General features: G+C 32.9%; 1 protein-coding gene across 50 annotated transcripts in view; it reads right to left on the bottom strand.

Moving 5' to 3' along the window:
- The window catches only part of ADGRL3 (adhesion G protein-coupled receptor L3), an 812,688-nt gene that overhangs the window by 25,727 nt on the left and 768,700 nt on the right, over window positions 1-18,261 (bottom strand). For all 50 annotated transcript variants that reach the window (XM_084972370.1, XM_084972365.1, XM_084972348.1 and 47 more), the window contains 2 exons: window positions 14,206-14,331; window positions 7,235-7,331 (listed from right to left, as the gene is read on the bottom strand). In XM_084972370.1, the coding sequence (XP_084828496.1) occupies window positions 7,235-7,331; window positions 14,206-14,331 (223 nt within the window). The remainder of the gene's footprint in view (window positions 1-7,234; window positions 7,332-14,205; window positions 14,332-18,261) is intronic.

The following is an 18,261-nucleotide window of genomic DNA, read 5'->3' as shown; positions in this document are numbered from 1 at the left end:
TCTGACCAAAATATTCTTTTACTGAAATATAGGAAATTAAAAATTAAAGATAAAAGGATTCTACTAAGAAAATATCTTTGAGATTTTTGGTAGTTGAGAATTTTCAGGAAAGAAGAATGATTATAAAATTCTTGCAACCTAAGTCCTACAATTGAACAGTTATGCATATTAATCCAGCATATTCAATATCAAGTAGTTTTGTAAAAAAAAATATTATTGGCCAATCCATCTGCCCATATATTCACAATATTTTAAAGCTTTTCTTACCCTAAATGAACAGGATGAATGAATTCACACTAAAGAACTGTATTTAGAACAAAATTAAGAGGAAAGAAATGAATAGTACATCAAGGAAATTAAGAAATAAACATATGACTAACTGTGCTTTAAGAATATCTTATTTCCATGTGAGGTGATACAATTCACTCTGAAATACATTCTTGGAAAATATCTTAAATCTAATCTTCATCAAGCTTCAAGAAAAAAATGTCATCACAGGAAAAGAATGAACATTTTTATTACTGAAAGTAGGGTTTTGTGATCAGAAAAACCTTGTTGGGAATCTCGATTTCATTCTTTATTACCCGTGTGATTTTGGACAAAGTTACCAAGAAACCAAGGTTCTTCATGGATATGAGGATAACGGATAATAAATAATGAACAGTGTATAATAGGTAAACGGTAGCTACACATACTAGGAGAAATCCCAAACTTCTCAGGATATAAAGAGGCAATTGTATTCTATCAGAGAAAAGAATACCAGTGATTGCTGAAGGTAAACTCAAGTATTCACATTTAGTTCCCAGAAAAGATACTGTTTTTTGAAAAAATCACATTCTCAGCAACTTATACAAAACAGTAGTAATATTTCAAAACTAATTTGAAATGTTCTATAGTATCATATTTAGAGGTTATCATGGTATCTCACTGTGGCTTGCTTGATTTATAATGGAGGTAAAAGATGTTACTAACTATATATAAGACAGTAAGATAAGAAACCATAAATATGAGAAATCTACATGAATAACTCTCTTTGTGAAGGGATCTTTGAAAGCCATAATAATAATGCCCATTGTTACTAGTGTGAAGTTGGCTGTGAGAAGCTGGAGGATTTCAAGGATTCATAACAAATGGACAAGGAGCAAAACATAAGAAGGACTCACCAGGCAAGCATTTTAAAAGTTTTTCTCTTTCAGTTCCTGCAAACAATTTATAGCAAGAACATTTTCTCCTGGTTGACTAGAAATCATTATTTAACATATTTCTGTTTGCAATGGAAAGTTCATTCTGAAAATTATTTGGTCTCCTTGAGTTAGGAATCAGATATTAGTAGCATTGTTTAATCATCGGCTTGATGCAACATCTTACTTTTAAAAGCTGTACCTATTTTGCTTTTGTGTATTAAATTGATTTTCCTAAACAGACTATATCCTGATTTTATTGTACATTTTCTGATTATATCTTTATTGAGTACACATGCAAAGGAAAGAAATTAACACAAAAAACTACTATTGCCTCATATGTAATCAAGAATATAAAGGTCCAAAATATTAAATATAAGCTACTTTTTTGTTGTTGTTGTAAATCAGAGGAACAGTGTTTACTCTTCCTCACTCCTTCCCTCCCAAGATGATCTTGAATAAAACCTTAAGTTTGTTTTCTCAAAAAAAATGGTGAATCTCAAATGAAAAATTTCTCCATGCCATAGGATACTTACTATATTTGCATCCCTATCATCATAAAACTTGTCCATATCAAAAAGTAATTTGTTATATAGCCCAGTCTGATATGTTAGCTAAGCTAGTACTCTCAGGCACATGGTTAACTATTTCTGCAAATAACACCAATAGATGTCAGATTACATTAGAATCTGGTTAATATTTATAACCAATGATTTTATAATCCTACAAAATAGCAAGGCTTTTGGACGATATGACACATTTTATGCCTATAAGCCAAATTATATTTACTGAATTAATAAAGTGGAGTGACTGAGTATGAGGGTTCACCCTAGTGGCTTTAATTTACAGAAATCATTAATTGCAGTGAAATACCACTTACACTTTTTCATTTGTGTTTTTCTTAAAACACATAAAAACAAAATATGTTTTGTAGCCTGAATATTAATGAGATGGCAAGGGATTTATTGTGAAGTTTCTTCTGCCCCAGTGATCAGCCTCCTGGGAGAGACAATACAGTGAGGAGACATGAGTTTAAAAAGGGAATATGTCACAGCCCTTCTCTGCCACATAATTTCTTATTTAGTAGGGCTGTCTAAAGTGAGACAGTGTTCTCTAAGCTTCTGAGGGGTAGGGGGGCTTGGAGGAAAAAGGAGGCAGTGCTTGCTTATATATCATTATCTAAGGAAGGGAGAAGAAATATTTTAATTTTATTTCCTCCATGCCAAACTAGAGTTACAAATCAAAACTGGAAAGTACAAGTAGGCAGATATAATTTGCATTTAGTTTCTAATTTAAGAGAGACAATTCAGTATTGTTAGCCTCAAGGGAAGCACCATCTTAGGTAAATGATTTCTTTCGCTTGACATTCAGGTAGCCCCTCATTCCTCCCACCTATTACTAGGAAATAAAAAGTAAAGGAATCCTTCGGTAGCGAATGATGAATTTGAACATCTGATTACCTGAAAGCTCTCTCATGGCCCAGTTTTCATTTGTTAGGAAATATAAGTGAACTTTTGAATAAAATAATAACAATAATAATAATAATAGTACTTATTATGTTCCTGGTATTCTCTCTCAAGGTGCCTCTGAAGTGGATACTATTTATATCCTGTTGCACAGATTCTGAGAGTTAAGTAGTTTACTGTCTCCATTCTAAAACCTGCTATGCAAAGAACATCTATAGATCTGAGATTCTTCTGCCATATAACACTTCAAGTTGGCTTAAATAAGTATAGCTTTACTGGTCAGATCTTCATGAATAAAAAAATCTACATTGCATTAACTTGGGTGGGTGATGAGGTAGAGAAAATAAAAACTCACAATGCTGTTCAAGTCATTGTTCCAGAAAGAGAAACGCATTTGTTGCCAATTCTGCCACTCTGGTGGGGCACACTTTTGCAGTCCACAGCTGTGGGGGTGGGAGCCACCTTTTGGTACTTCATGCAGCAATACCATATTGGTAGCAGCTTCCTAACAAACCTTGATTTTCAACTGAAATTTCTGATATCAATTCAATGTATTAAATTGAAAATGTATTAAAGAGAAAGCAGGAAATGCAATTATATTAGTCATGATGATAAAGCCTAATAAAATATAATTTCAGAAAATATCCCAATTTCTATCCAAATCCACAAAAAGAATGGAAATATGCACCCGTTAACTGAACTGCCAGAGAAATTTCTCAACAAATGCTTCATTTTGGGATCAAACTCAAGCTTTCAGGTATTGCTAATCTAAATCACTCAGAAAACAGTCTGGCTAGCAGGACCAGTGGGTAGGAATACACGTGGGATAGATTATTTTAGCTACACGTTGTATCTGCCAGTAGGTTGGAGCTACCAGAAATTCAGATCAGAGTTCCATTGCCCTGGGGGGAGCTTGGGGATTAAGGACTGATTTCAAGGTGTGTGCAAGTGTAGATATTTAAATGAATAGATGAATAAACCTTCCTGTGGGGCTTGTGAAACTTGGGTTTGGATCAGCGTTAACTTTCCTTGAAACTCTGTGTAATCAAGCATCATCTTAGGGCTCTCAAAAAGCGCCTTCTATCTGTGTATGCAGTGGCATTGGTGAGGTTAACTTAAGGGTAGTCCTGGGGTACTGGGTGTTGGCCCCAGGAAATTCTGGATTTGCATGAGTGTGTAGCATTGTGGCAAACAAGTCAGCAGATGAAAAATATCTGCAACTGTATAGGGGACACTTGGAAAACATCTTCATAAATATAGATATTCAAAGAACACATGAAATTAAAGGGTTTAGAGATGAGGTGACCAAATAACAAAATCCTAAAGAGAGTATATAAGAATGATTACATGAATTGAAAATTATCAATAAATCTTCCAAGGTCTTTCTTGATCCCAAGAAGAAAAGTCCCAATAGTAATCAAATTGGTCACACTGGGAAATCTAGACAGGTAATCTGATACATAGGATGTAACAAGTGGGTTCAAGAACAGAATATTAGAGATGGTTTGAAAAACAAAATCATTGAGAAGGATTAATTTAATGAACCTAAAGATGATAATGGATTCTTGTTTGGAAGAATAGATAAGACATACAGAATTTTAAAATAATTATTCTTTTGGTGAATTGGGCAGTGGTATGAATAGGAAAGAAAACCTAAAATGAAAATAGAACTAATTTTTAGACAACTTTCCTATAGTTTTCAAAGGTAAGAAGTATTCCAAAGACAAACATAAGAGATGTAATATGGAAAGAAAAATGGAGTTTTGACTTAAAAAAATTTCAGCTGTAAGAAATTAGGAATGAGTGGGAAGTTAGAATATGCGAAGATGTAAAGATGCAGGGCCTAAAGTTTTTATTTTAATAATAGAGGATATCATCTTTTGAATAATAAATGGGCATAATTATGTTGCTGAGGTGACTGAAGTGTTTCTCCAGAAAGGTTAATCTTGGATGCCACCTACCTAAATATGATACACACGTCTGAATGCAGGGAAGATAGGACCCTGGGAAATAAGACAAGATTAAAGAAGGAAGTTAAAGACTAGCTTCAGAGATATAATATGAAGAAATAAAATTTTAAAGTACTGCACTCGTTGAAGATAAAAAATGATGAGATGAGAGTAAAACCAGGAGCTTCGGACTTGGGGGACCAGGAAATTAATGTAGACGATGAGGAGGACTTTATGCTGTACCCACCACCAAAGTCACTGAGTGCAGGAAGAATACATCTCCTTAAGGAAAAGACCACAACACAGACATGCTTCAAATCACAAATTCAACTTAACACCCTCCCAAAGCCATAATTAAGGTAACTTATTGGATGTCACAAGAAATTTTATACCCTTTCTTCAATAACTTTAAGAAACAGATTTTAAAGCTAAAGATTTTAAAAATGGATTTAAATATATGATCAGACAATATAAAATATTACTATTTTCTTTAAACATATTTCAAATTGACCTAGTCATCCACATAGCATATATTCCAAGGTGATGAAATTTTTGAGAAAGAGCTAAAAAGGCACATAGTAATGCTTAACAACATAACTGAACTTAAAATCAAGGTCATGAAAACTTCATTTGAAATAATCTTTAATACAACTACACAACTTACTCTCTTTTCATAAATTTTGGCCATAATGGCAAACCAAATAGTTATTTTACATTTTTTAATCCATCTTCACAGTAGGAAAATAAATAGTGCCTTGTTAAAATCCTATTATCTCATCTTTTGTTTCAACAATACTTATTCTATGGTTTCTGTAATCATCAGATGCAAGATACAATAAATCCTATTAATAGAATAGTTTTCTTTCTAGTAACAAACTGTAAATTTCCTATGTATTATTTCTATACATTATTTAAAGAAAAAAAGAAAACGTCATTATGAATATAAATTACTTCCTAAATTTTGGACGCATTTGTAAGTAATTTGTCCACTATTAATTAGAAAGTATGTCAAAAAGTTGAGAGTATGGCAACAAACTGTAAACATAATTAGCTAATCATAATAAGTTTCACCATTTTCTTTGGTGAAAGCTTGGGTGTAAAGCCATTTAAAAAAGGCTTTGCCATACTCATTTTAATATGTGCCAGTTGCTGCCACAAAAGAGTTGAGTATCCATATTTAAATAAATTTTCACAAAGTAACTATTAAAACTAAACTTAAAAAAAGAGAAAGAGAGGAATTCTTGAGAGATATTATATAAAATAAACTGGAAATGAAACAAAACACAAGAGGGTGATTGTTTTATTTTAATGTATCTTCTTACTTGGAGGAATGTTTGCACTCACTATTCTAACTTAAGCAAAAGCATTGTAGAAAATTTAATATCATCATTAGGGTGCAGTTATCACTGGCACAAATAACTTAAGGAAATCAATCAAGATTACATATAACATGGATGAATCCCTCTATCAAATTCAACTTGAACACTACCTGTTGTAACTTCTTTTACATCAATAAAATGAAACTTACTTGAGTAAAAGTTAACTAAGAGCCCCAGCATCTGAATCTCTTTTAATCATAAGCCATAATTATTAAATTATTGGTTTCTAAGTAGCATTTAATATAACAAAAATCTGACAGACAGGTTGAAAACAAATAATTCTAGTTTGGAGTTAAGAAAAAATAACAATGTTGATTACAAAAATAACTGTTGAACATATGCATCAAAATTGTCTCTCTTAGGACAGTGCAATTAAAATACGCTCATGCAAATACCACTTCCCAGATAAAACTATAAAGAATTCCCAGCCCTGACTATAGTGTACTTTAGTTCTCCACAAACATTATATCTACTCATTTTTACTGCAGTCAATTTAATTCCAATCACACACACAAACACACATGCACATACACAGCAGTGGGGAAAGAGAGAGAGAGAATAAAAAAAAAAAAAAATCGACCACAAACAAAATAGTTGATTAAGGGAACTTCATTTTCAAAAACTAAATGATGCCCCAGGAGCATTTTAACCAAAAGCATATTAGACACCAAAAAAAAAAAATCATTTATATACATACATATGTATATGTATGTATATACATATATATAATACATATATAGTGGGTTTTTTCTCCATATCTTTAAACATTCAAAATTACCTGGACAAATCTTTTTGATGTTAAGATTAGATGGGATTTTTCCCCAAATACACAGGTTGCCTTACGTATGTATTAGACAGTATAATTTTACTTCCACAAAGACTTTGAAATTGCTCTATCCTGGGACAATGTGGAACTCTATGATGCTTAGCTGACTATACAGCCACATAATTGCCCATTTTCACTGCTTGCAATGAGGCCTGACAGCTCACCAGTTTATAGCAGTGGCAGATGACGAGAGAAAAGAAGTTTCTTGTTTTTTAACTTCCTTTTGAAAAGATTTCCTGAAAATTTAGCATTAAAAAAAAAAAAAAAAGGCTTATGAATAATGGAACACACTGCTACACTCAGCCAGGCTTTATAGCCTTGCAATATTCCTATCATATGGAACAAGATCCAAAAGCTGCAAATAAAGCAATGCATTTAAGAACTTCTTCAGGTAACCACAAAAAGAGTAAATATAAAAAACATTTCTAATTACCTCTGTTGAGTGATGCTGAACTGTTTATATCTCCAGTAATGAAGGAAGACTCTGACTGCTTTCGGACCGTGTCATTCCACATTCTACGAATTCGGCTCTGGAAGAGGGAAAAGGAAAAAAAGAAATGAACTCACTACGCAGTGAATTTTCACACAAATACCTCTTTTTTGTTTTTGTTATAGTTATATGAGATCTATATTTCTGGCATATGGCAAATATACAACTTTTACATGCTTGTAGTACAGTAGCATGGAAACATCAAAAACTAAATTAATGACAATAATTGGTTCTTATTAAGTGTATTCTTAATTGCTATACCATGCTGTCCAGTAGAAAAAATATATATATATATAAAGAAATTTTTAAAAAAAGAAAAAAAATTGCCCATACTAGAAATAATTATAACTATTTAAAAGGAATAAATTGAATGCACAATATCAATTTAAACATGCAGATATACAGAAGTGTACTCTAGATAGAATTTAATAACTTGATTTCTAGGGTAAGACATTTTTTAATTGTAACTTTTATGGGAACTGGATAGTTAAATATGCATTAAATTGCAAGTTTTATTAACAAAATGTATACTTAAGATTTCAGAATCTTGCAAGAAGAAATAGTTTGGCAACAAAAAAACATGGAGTATTATTAAAATGCTACTAAACAGCATTTTCCATAAATTTAGTAAGAAGATCAATGTAATCTACATTTTAATTTACAAGTTACATACTATCTTGACTTTTTGTTTCTTTTGAAGGAGATAAAGGAAGTCAATTTACCTTTATTCATTTCTTCACAGTAGAAAGTTTTACAGAGAACTGAAAATTCTTACATTATTATATACATCTAAAATTCAATTTCCTAAGTATCTTACAATTCAAGAAAGCACCACATATTTTTCCATGGGGGGGGGGTTAATTTTTCTCTGAGGTTTTTTTTTCTGCTATTTTATTGAGTTAGGGATCAAGAAAGTATTAATAATCTTGTGAGCAGGAAACAATATTTTCAGAAGCTTTTCTGAGGATGAAAAAGTTACAAGAACTATTACTAATACTAATGGTGAAACCAAGCTCACAGATGGCCTATGTTCCAAACATATTTGAGCTACTTGATGGGTACCTAATCTTAAAATATTACACAACTAGTTTTATGAATCTTGGGACATGTTTATTCCTTGGAACTGTTCTCTACATTGTTATATAGGTTAGCAAACATATACATACAAACACACTAATAAAAGTACAATTAGAAAACTGGTTCAGTAAATCCTGCATTTGAAAAATGTTTCTATTCAAAACTCTAAACTGAAATACTGGGAATAAATCTCTCACACTTGCTTTATTAGCTAATTAATTTAAAATATTAATTACCCTCTACTTCATGCCAAATAATAACCTAGAAAATACAAAGGGGAAAGGCAGTCAAACATCTTTGCTTCATGGAGTTGCTAGACTAGTACGTGGCAGATTAATCAAATATAAATTAACAGAAATAAATGCAGAAGTACAATGTGCCCTCAAATCTCCACAGAAGCATTGTTTATTATAGCTGAAAACTGTGAACAAATGCCACTGCCTATCAAAGGACAAATAAATTATAGAATAATATACAGCAATGAAAAGAAAAAAGCAACATAGCCTCTTGCAGCAACGCAGATGCCCAAGAAGCAAGACATAAAAGAGGTGTACAGGATAATTTCATGTAAATAAGTATTAAAATACATGCAAAATAAAAACTACCTTTAAAAGTTACAGTGGTAATTGTGTTTTGAGGTAAACATTTGAGGAGGATTCAAAGGGTTTCCGAGGTACTCTCCATATTCCAATATTTGATTTTAGGATGGTTAAAAAAGCACAGTGCCATACATCTATATTTTGTGTGCTTTTGTTAATGTTTACTACATAATTAAAATAACTTTTAAGTGCACGTAAAAAGAGGATACGTCCTTGTCTAGGAAATCTGAGGACACTGTACTGAAGAAGTTACACCTCCACTGAGAGTTGACGGAATTTATGTTGGTTGTTAGATGACATTCATTTGAGCTGCCCTCACTATCTCCTGTTACCATCTTCTGTTAGGCTCCCCTCCCTGGGCTGGCCACGCCTGTTCTTTGTTGGTCCTTAACATGCCAAGTGTGCTTCTGCCTTAGGTTTGCTACAATTATTTCTTTTGCCTAGAAGGTTACGTGCCTTGATATCTGTATAGATAATTCTTTCATCTCTTTAAATTTTCACTCAAATATCCTCTCCTTAAAGAGACCAGCTTGATTACTCTATTTAGAATTGTATTCCATCCACCCAACTCTGCAATTTCCACCACTAAGCGATTGCCATCTTCTATAATATGACATGTTATATTATAATATACTTCTTAAATTTATATTTAATGTCCAATGCCTATATTAGGTGTAAGGCTCTAGAAAAGTAGAAATTTTGTCCTTTTTTTTGTCCTTTGATGTATTACACACCTGAAATAATGCCTGGTACAGGGTAATTATTATCTGTATATACATAAATACAGTATTTAAATGTTTTAATTATGAAATCGAAATAACAATTTCTATGTTATTTCCTCTGTGAATTTTCATGTACTGACTCGTTGGAAACCTCCCAAGAGTTCCCTGAAGTAGGCACTCTTGTTCATTATAAAACTGAGGTTTAGAGGCTAATTAACACATCCAATATCACAGTCCTAATAAGTGGCCTAATCGATATTTGAGTCCAGTTATCTGGCTTCTTATCTGGGATATGAACTCACTATCTACAGCAAATAATGAATACGTATAGCATAGTGAGCTGTTTGGAGAGGAAAAGGAGAAAACAAGAGAGTATTGCAGGCAGAGGAAAAGTATGTAGTATCGGCCACAGAGCTAACTCTTAAATGAACCAGGACAAGTCTTAGAACATAAGAGTGAAAGAAGCAAGTCACAGAAGACCACCTACAATAAGTAAACAACATCTTTTCTGGAGATGAAGAAACTGTGAGAATAAATCAAGGAAATGAACAAAAGTTAGGAGCTTGTCTCTGGTAGGGAGGCATAGTAGATTCAAGAAGGGAAAACATGTGGAAAATATTCTATTTCCTAAGTTGGATGGTGATTTTATTACTATGCCTCTCAATTTAATATATGCAGCATATATTCTTTTATGTTTCAAACATTCTATAACAAAAGTAAATACATCTACAAAATCAGTAAGGCAAATAAAAGATAATCGAACAATTAATGGAAAGTCAAAGTGGAAAGGAAATTACTTCAGTCCAAGGTTTTTTTTTGTTTGTTTGTTTTTCAAGGCTGCATCTGTGGCATATGGAGGTTCCCAGGCTAGGGGTCAAATCAGAGCTACAGCTGCTGTCCTATACCAGAGCCACAGCAATACAGGATCCAAGCTTTATCTATGACCTACACCACAGCTCATGGCAATGCCAGATCCTTAACCCGCTAATAGAGGCCAGGGATTGAACCCACATCCTCACGGCCACTAGTCAGATTCGTTTCCGCTGTGCCACAACAGGAACTCCAGTCCACAGTTTTTATAAATACACACACACCAATCCTATGTACATCTCTGTGAATACATGTTTGTGTGATGATGGGTATTGCCAACCTTTTATAAGTGATGAGTACTAGGAAGCAGGTATGGGGATCAACAGGTGGAGAGGATTTTTACTTCTCAGTCTTGCCAATCACACCCTTCCATCGCCTACATAGTAGCCACATGATCTTTAGTACATATGGATGATTTCCTGTCACTTCCTTTTCTAAATGATCCCATTGGCTTTCTAAAGTAATCAAAATAAAATCTAAACTTCTATACTCTTACACATACCTCAGGATCTGACTCAAGCCTCTTTGACTTCATCTCCAATTCACTCTTTTACCACTTTGGCTAATGACATTCTTCCTACTCCCAAATCTCCAAGTTCTCACCCATCGTAGTGGTTTGTATTGGATGTTCTCTCACCTGTAATTTTCTTTCCCTGAATGTGCTCTGCCTGTCATCTGCCCAAGGAGCCTTTGTCTAGCCCTTAAACCACGAACCACCTGGACTTTCTGTGTCATACCACCATATTGGGTTCTTTACCAGCTCTCATAATCTGATCCTCCCTGTTGGTTTGTTTATTGATGAATTGCCTGCCTTTTACAACTAGAATGAAAGTTATTTGTCTTTTAACCAGTTTGTCACCATAGCTTAGAGGACTGCTAGGCATTTTGTAAGAGAAACTCAATATTTTGCAACAACAACAACAAAAATATAAGAATTGTTATTTTAAAAGTTCTCTAATATGAAAAAGGCATCTATACACCTGGAATTTTACCTTAATATCAGTGAGTGTTTTAGATTTTGCTCATGGAAGTTCACAGTTAATAGGAAATATTTATTACTTTTACCTAAACAGACTGGATTTAAGTAACTATCACTTTATGCAGGGTTTGATTGCATAGTTAATCAGAGTTAGTATTATATTAAGTATAAGAAAACAATGTAAGATTTTCGCCCAATATTACAATCGTGGTTCTATAACTATAAAAGTGAAAAAAATGGCACAGCTTAAAATACATATCTGAAATTATATTCTGTAATAATGACACAATAGTTAAGTGGTAGCCACTCCAATTTATTGAGCATGTACAGTTTGTTGTGTTTTGTATATATTAGCTCAATCTTTCTAACAACATAAGAAATCAGTATTATTACCACCACTTTACATATGAAACAACTGAGGATCAACGGAATTTTTTTTTTTTTTTGTCCTTTTCTTTTTTTAGGGTTGCACTTTCTGCATATGGAAGTTTCCTTGCTAGGGGTTAAATCAGAGCTGCAGCTGCAGGCCTACACCACAGCCACAGCAATACCAGAGCCCAGTCTGTGGCACCAGGACATTTAATTCACTGAACAAGGCCAGGGATCAAGCCCTCATCCTCATAGATACTAGTCAGGTTCTTAACCTGCTGAGCCAAAATGGGAATTCTGGGTCAGTGAAATTTAATAACTTGTTTTCTGTTACAGCTTGTACATAGCAAGGCTAAAATTTAAAGCAAGGTCTACCAAGTTTATGGTTATTTTATTAAGCTTATTGCCCTATCTTGTAGCTTAAAAGTAATGCTATACATTGCAAAACTCTGTTTTAACATAATAAATGAAACTCCCAAATATTATTAAGGGCATATGTCAATAAAATGACTATGCAATTATAGTTGAAGAGCTTGGCTTTATGAAAGTTATGCAGAAACAAATCAAGTTAAATGACATACAGCAATTTCAATCTGAAAATTGTGGAAAAGAATGTCACAAAAAGAGAGGCAAGGATTATCAGGTCAAAAATAAAGGAATGGATTACCAGGAGGTCATGCTGGAAGCTTAATCCAGGTGTGTCCCCACCCTTAAGTGAAAGTTCAGATTCCTAACTGGCAAATTTAGTAGTCCAAAACTCAGAAATCTTAGTCTGCCCAACTTGTTACATTTGTTCCTCCTAATTTACAACCTTGCAACCTCTATTACTCAGGCATAGAAATAGTAAAATAAATTCGAATTATTAATAATTGCACATTTTATGTAGGAATAAGTTTGATGATCATTATGATAATTTGTGGTTGTTAACTGAAGTGTTAAGAGGGTCTGATAGGATGGACAGTTATATGGTAGTTTTAAAATTTTTAGTTGAAAATATTAGATTGCTATTAGAAATGTGGTTTTATTTTATTTGTAAGATAAAAGAGAACTCCTTTAGTGTGAGGAAAGTGTTTCTGCAACTTTGTTCACTGTCTTTGATTTGTAAGAGTTTTTCAAGTGCTAGTTAGGTGTGTATAGCTGTCCAGTCTGACAGTGAGTGTGTTTGAGAGAATAAGATATATTAGATTTGAAAATTATTTTAAAGGTTATAAGGATATTTAATTTCCTGAGCACATGGATGGAACTGTTTAGGGGAATTTCACCTATAAAATTTAAAAGCCAATTAGGAATGAATCATAGAACAAATGAAATGATCTTTTATTTTATGTATAAAATTACCAAACTTTTAAAAATAGATTATACTTTGAGCTAAAAGAGTAAAAAATCTAAGTTATTGATTTATAATTTTTTTAGGAATTTAAATTCAAGTCTTCTTTAGAAAATTTCAATTAACAACACTGGAAAATAATCATTGTTCTTCCCACCTAACTGCGCAATCTTAAAAACATCAGTCTGCTAGTCAGAACCCAAACTCATTCAGGCAGGACCCACATATGCCTTTTATTTGACTACTTATTTTAGCATCCTAGAGTTGCTGCACTTTCTATATAATCGTCTTCGGACTGACACTGTGATCTGAGAAAAATGGATGACAGGTTACTTAAAAGTTTAAAATTTCCTTGGTGAGGGATGATATTTAGTGCTGGACTGATGGAGTAGCACTTAGGACAGTTAAATCAATGATGTTATTATGGTCGATTCTTCACTGCCCCGAATTGCTCCTTGGCTTACCAGCATTTGATATGGTATGAGCTATAACTGATTTTACTAAACATACCTATTAATAAGTAAATATTTCACTATATGATAACCAGCAATCATATAATTATTAGTATATTAATTATAATTATTATACTAATAATTATTAATTATTATACTAATTAAAAGTAACTAACTCAATTATATATACAATATTACTTTCTTAATATATATATTATATAATAGTACTGTCTTAGAATTTTGGGGGAAGTGCTCAAATCCTTCCCTCACCTTCTATTACTCATTCAACTAGGAACAATCTGAAATCATTAATTATCATAAAACACACTTAGACCCTAAATTTCAAATTTTTTTGTAATTTGTTTGCTTAAACTTCTGTCATTACCAAAAAAAATAAATAAACCAATTTTTTGGTGTTAAATTCTTGGGAGAGAGAATAGATCTCATCAACAAGGGATAGCGATTCCTAACAGAATCTAGGTAAAAGATATTTCATTTTAATTAATAAATATTGTTTACCTGTGAGCCTGTGGAGTAGCGCCCAGGAGTTCGAGAACCAGACGTTTTCCCTGAGCCAATGGAACTCTCTGTACTTTTGCCACTACAACAGTGCGTTCGCAGGCACTTCCCATACTCTTTCCGTACCTGGCCAAAAATATTGATTTCTGTTAGCAAGTAATTCATTTCTGCTAGAAAACATAAAATATATGTGTTTTATTTTTAGATAATTAATATAATATTGTTTGCCCTACAGATACAAGAAAGCCTATTTAGCATACACTTTATATATTTTTTACAATATAAAATAATATTCATAGTGTTAAGACTGAAATTTTGCATAACTGGAGCCTTTTAAAAAACATACAAGTATGCACATGTCTAACCACACCAGAACGAGACAGTCTCTTAGTTGAAAAAACAAAAGCTTAAGACTCCTCAGGACATTATTTTTAGCTTCATAGATTTGATATGAAGTAGCTTATTGGTGTAACTGTTCTTTAGGAAGAGGTCTAGTGAGGAAGTTAGAGAGAAGACGGGATAGAGAAAGGAGAGGGAGAAAGAGAAGAGACAGAATATTATAAAGACAGAATAAAAAAAAGTGTGTTGGGCTAAGCATATTTTTAAAATGTATATTTCTTTGAAGTTTATTTCTCTTAAAAGAGATCATATTTTCAACTTTAAGAATATAAAATTCAAAAAAAATTTTTTTTTGTCTTTTAGGGCCACACCGGTGGCATGTAAAGGTTCCCAGGCTAGGAGTCAAATCAGAGCTACAGCTGTCGGCCTACACCACAGCCACAGCAACGCGGGGTCTGAGCCGCCTCTGAGACCTACACCACAGCTCACGGCAATACAGGATCCTTAACCCATTGAATGAGGCCAGGAATGAAACCTGAGTCCTCATGGATACTAGTTGGATTTGTTTCCACAAGCCACAATGGGAACTTCTGTAATTAAATTCTTAATCCTGATTATAGTATAAAAATCATAGGATAAAAGGAGATAAAAAAATTTTAGCTGACATTTTCAAAGAGGAAAATACAGCAACAATTTTGGGGAAAATTTGATCATGTTTAAAAAAATTATATAACTTCTTATTTAATCAAATAAGACATACAAAAATAAACAGAACAATCAAGAAAAATAATTGCCCACCATTTGTTCATCAACTAAAAACACATTGTAGGACAATTTACTGACTTAACATTCAAATATACATTGTTATTCCTAGGACTTTATGATTTCACATGAGTTCATAGGGTCCAGAATTTGTGACAACACAATGTTATTTCAAACAAAGTTAATAAGTATGCTTTTTTGAGAAGTGCTATTTAGAATTAAAGGTAAAGAAAAAGTGTGAATGATAACATTAAAATTATAAACATTGTATCTTAATGAACTAAGAATGAAGTTCAGGAGTTCCCATCGTGGCGCAGTGGTTAACGAATCCGACTAGGAACCATGAGGTTGCGGGTTCAGTCCCTGCCCTTGCTCAGTGGGTTAATGATCCGGCGTTGCCGTGAGCTGCAGTGTAGGTTGCAGACGGGGCTCGGATCCCACGTTGCTGTAGCTCTGGCGTAGGCCGGTGGCTGCAGCTCAGATTAGACCCCTAGCCTGGGAACCTCCATATGCCGCGGGAGCGGCCCAAGAAATAGCAAAAAGACAAAATAAATAAATAAATAAATAAAAAATAATGAAGTTCATTCTTCAAAGACACAGCAGTCAGAGATTAACTATATTCGGATTTGGCTGAAGAAACTCATATCCATTGAGTGTTTATTATGTGATAGGAACAATGAGATAGAGTCAGGTGACTCAAAGCTTGGAGGACCAGCACCTACTGGAAGGAGGTGGGAAGACCCAGGGAGGCTTCTCAGAGAAGAGGGCTTCGAATGACAGGTTGGAATTTGTCAGTTTAGAGGATGAAGTTGAAAGAAAAGGATAGACAAGAGAAAAAAAGGCATTCAGTGTGAACAAAAGAGGGAGGCATGATGTACTAACCTCTGAAGCCATTCTCTGATTAGTAATACAAAATTATATGTTAATGTATTTAAATTATATTAATCTGTTTTCCAACCCATCTATTTTATGTTACATTTATCAATAATTATAAATAATTATTTTTATTCACTCTTTAGAGGCCAATTCATACTTTTGTTTATTTTTTAAAAGAAATAAGTCTATGCCCAGACTTGTGCATGTGTCCAAGATGTGTGTGAGTTTGGGAGAGTGAGATGAATAAGCTTCTACTTTTTAATTGGTATTTCCTAGGAACTATGGTAGGCTCCTCCCTCAAAATGATTCTGGAAAATAATTAATAATCATTATTTACATTTTATGGATAAGATCACTGAAAAGGTTCAGCAATGAAATTAAACTGAAAGACTAAAAAGGTTAAGCCATGTGGCTTGTGTGAAAAAAATCCAAATCCTATGGATGCTCTATGATCAGAAAGCTCTTATTAAGATGCCACATTTATAATATTAATATAAGATCAACAGAAGGCATAATTATTATTAAAATTATTAGTAATCTATTGATTATCTTCTCTGTCTCTGGAAACAATTAGGACATTTAATTAAAATTTGAGGAAGCTTAAAATAATCTCCACCCAAAGGTAAGTACTCTCATTTATAGTTGAGTAATTTGTACTGAATTTATGAAGCATCTCCAAGAACCTAAACTTTGATTATCAACTATATCACCTTTTTTTTTCTAATATACTCAACAAGTGATATTTTCCTTCTTAGAAGAGAAAGTGTTTCATAATGAAGTGATTTAAATCTAAACAAATATTTTGGGAGAAAGAGAGAGGCAAAGAGAGACTGAGAGATAAAGAGATAGAAAGACAAAGAGAAAGTATGAGAGAGAGACAAAGAGAAAGGAGAGAAAGTGAACCACTCCCATTCCTCTTACTTACAAAGGCAGTGGGTATTGATACTGACATACTGTGATATTGTATACGCCACAGGAATTCATCACGGACTATTCACGTTTACTAACAAAAGTTAACTGTTCTGAACTGATTATATAAACAACCAGTAAATCAAGATATCTAGTGATACCAAGTACCACATTTAGCAATATTACTGAATCATTATGGATTTCATTTTTTTATGATTAAATTTGAAATGGTAAATAACGTGTTTTAAAAAGAAGGAAGCAAAATAACATGGAGACGTCCATGAGATATTTTTCTTTAGATTACAATAAAATTTATTTGATTGCTTAATCATTTGCATATTCTAATCCACTATGTCTCATGATATTCCAACTTATCCTAGTCAGTTGGAATATCTTATTTCAACAAGAGGTTGTTCTAGAATATATAAAAATGGGAAAGAAAATATACTTGACCAATGGAATATGGTTGTAGAGTGATTAGAAATAAAATAATTATTAAACTTTCTGCGATGTATCACATAATTGAGTACACAAGAAAAGAAAATGACAACTTTAATGTCACCATTGGAGGGATACTTGTGACTCAATCACACAACACACATTCAGAAAAAGACTGACAACTCCAAGTGTGATTTTTGTTAAGGAGCTGAATCAATTAACAAATAAAAAATTATCTCAAAAATGAAATATTTCATATTTCTATAATCAAATGTAGGAACATCTACATTAACATGAGCATATTATTGAAATTCAATGGCTTAAGGAAAATCACCTACAAAAAAGAGGATTGTTAAAATGTCCATAAGATCCACTGCTATCTATAGATTCAATGTAATCTTTATAAGCATTCCAATGACATTATTCACAGATATAGAAAAAAATTCCAAAAATTTGTACAGAACCATGAAAGACATCAAATAGCCAAAGCAGTTCTGAGCAAGAACAGAGATGCAAGTATCATGTTTCCTGATTTCATGCTCTACTACAAAGCTATAGTAATCAAAACAGTGTAGAATTGGCATAGTAAGACACATAGACAATGAAATGGATTAAAGGCCCAGAAATAAACCATTCCATATACAGTCAACTAAAATTCGATAAGGAAGCCATGAAAATTTAATGGGAAAAAGACAATCTCTTTCATAAATGGTGTTAGAAAGCTGGATAAAC

This window comes from Sus scrofa, chromosome 8, assembly GCF_054392235.1.
Source record: "Sus scrofa isolate SSC_HxYL_T2T_F1_AM1 chromosome 8, Sscrofa_HxYL_maternal_Yorkshire_Landrace_v2.0, whole genome shotgun sequence".
In the NCBI taxonomy this organism is placed as follows: domain Eukaryota; kingdom Metazoa; phylum Chordata; class Mammalia; order Artiodactyla; family Suidae; genus Sus; species Sus scrofa.
Note: the sequence above shows the minus strand (reverse complement) of the source record. Positions and strands in the feature narration are given on the sequence as shown.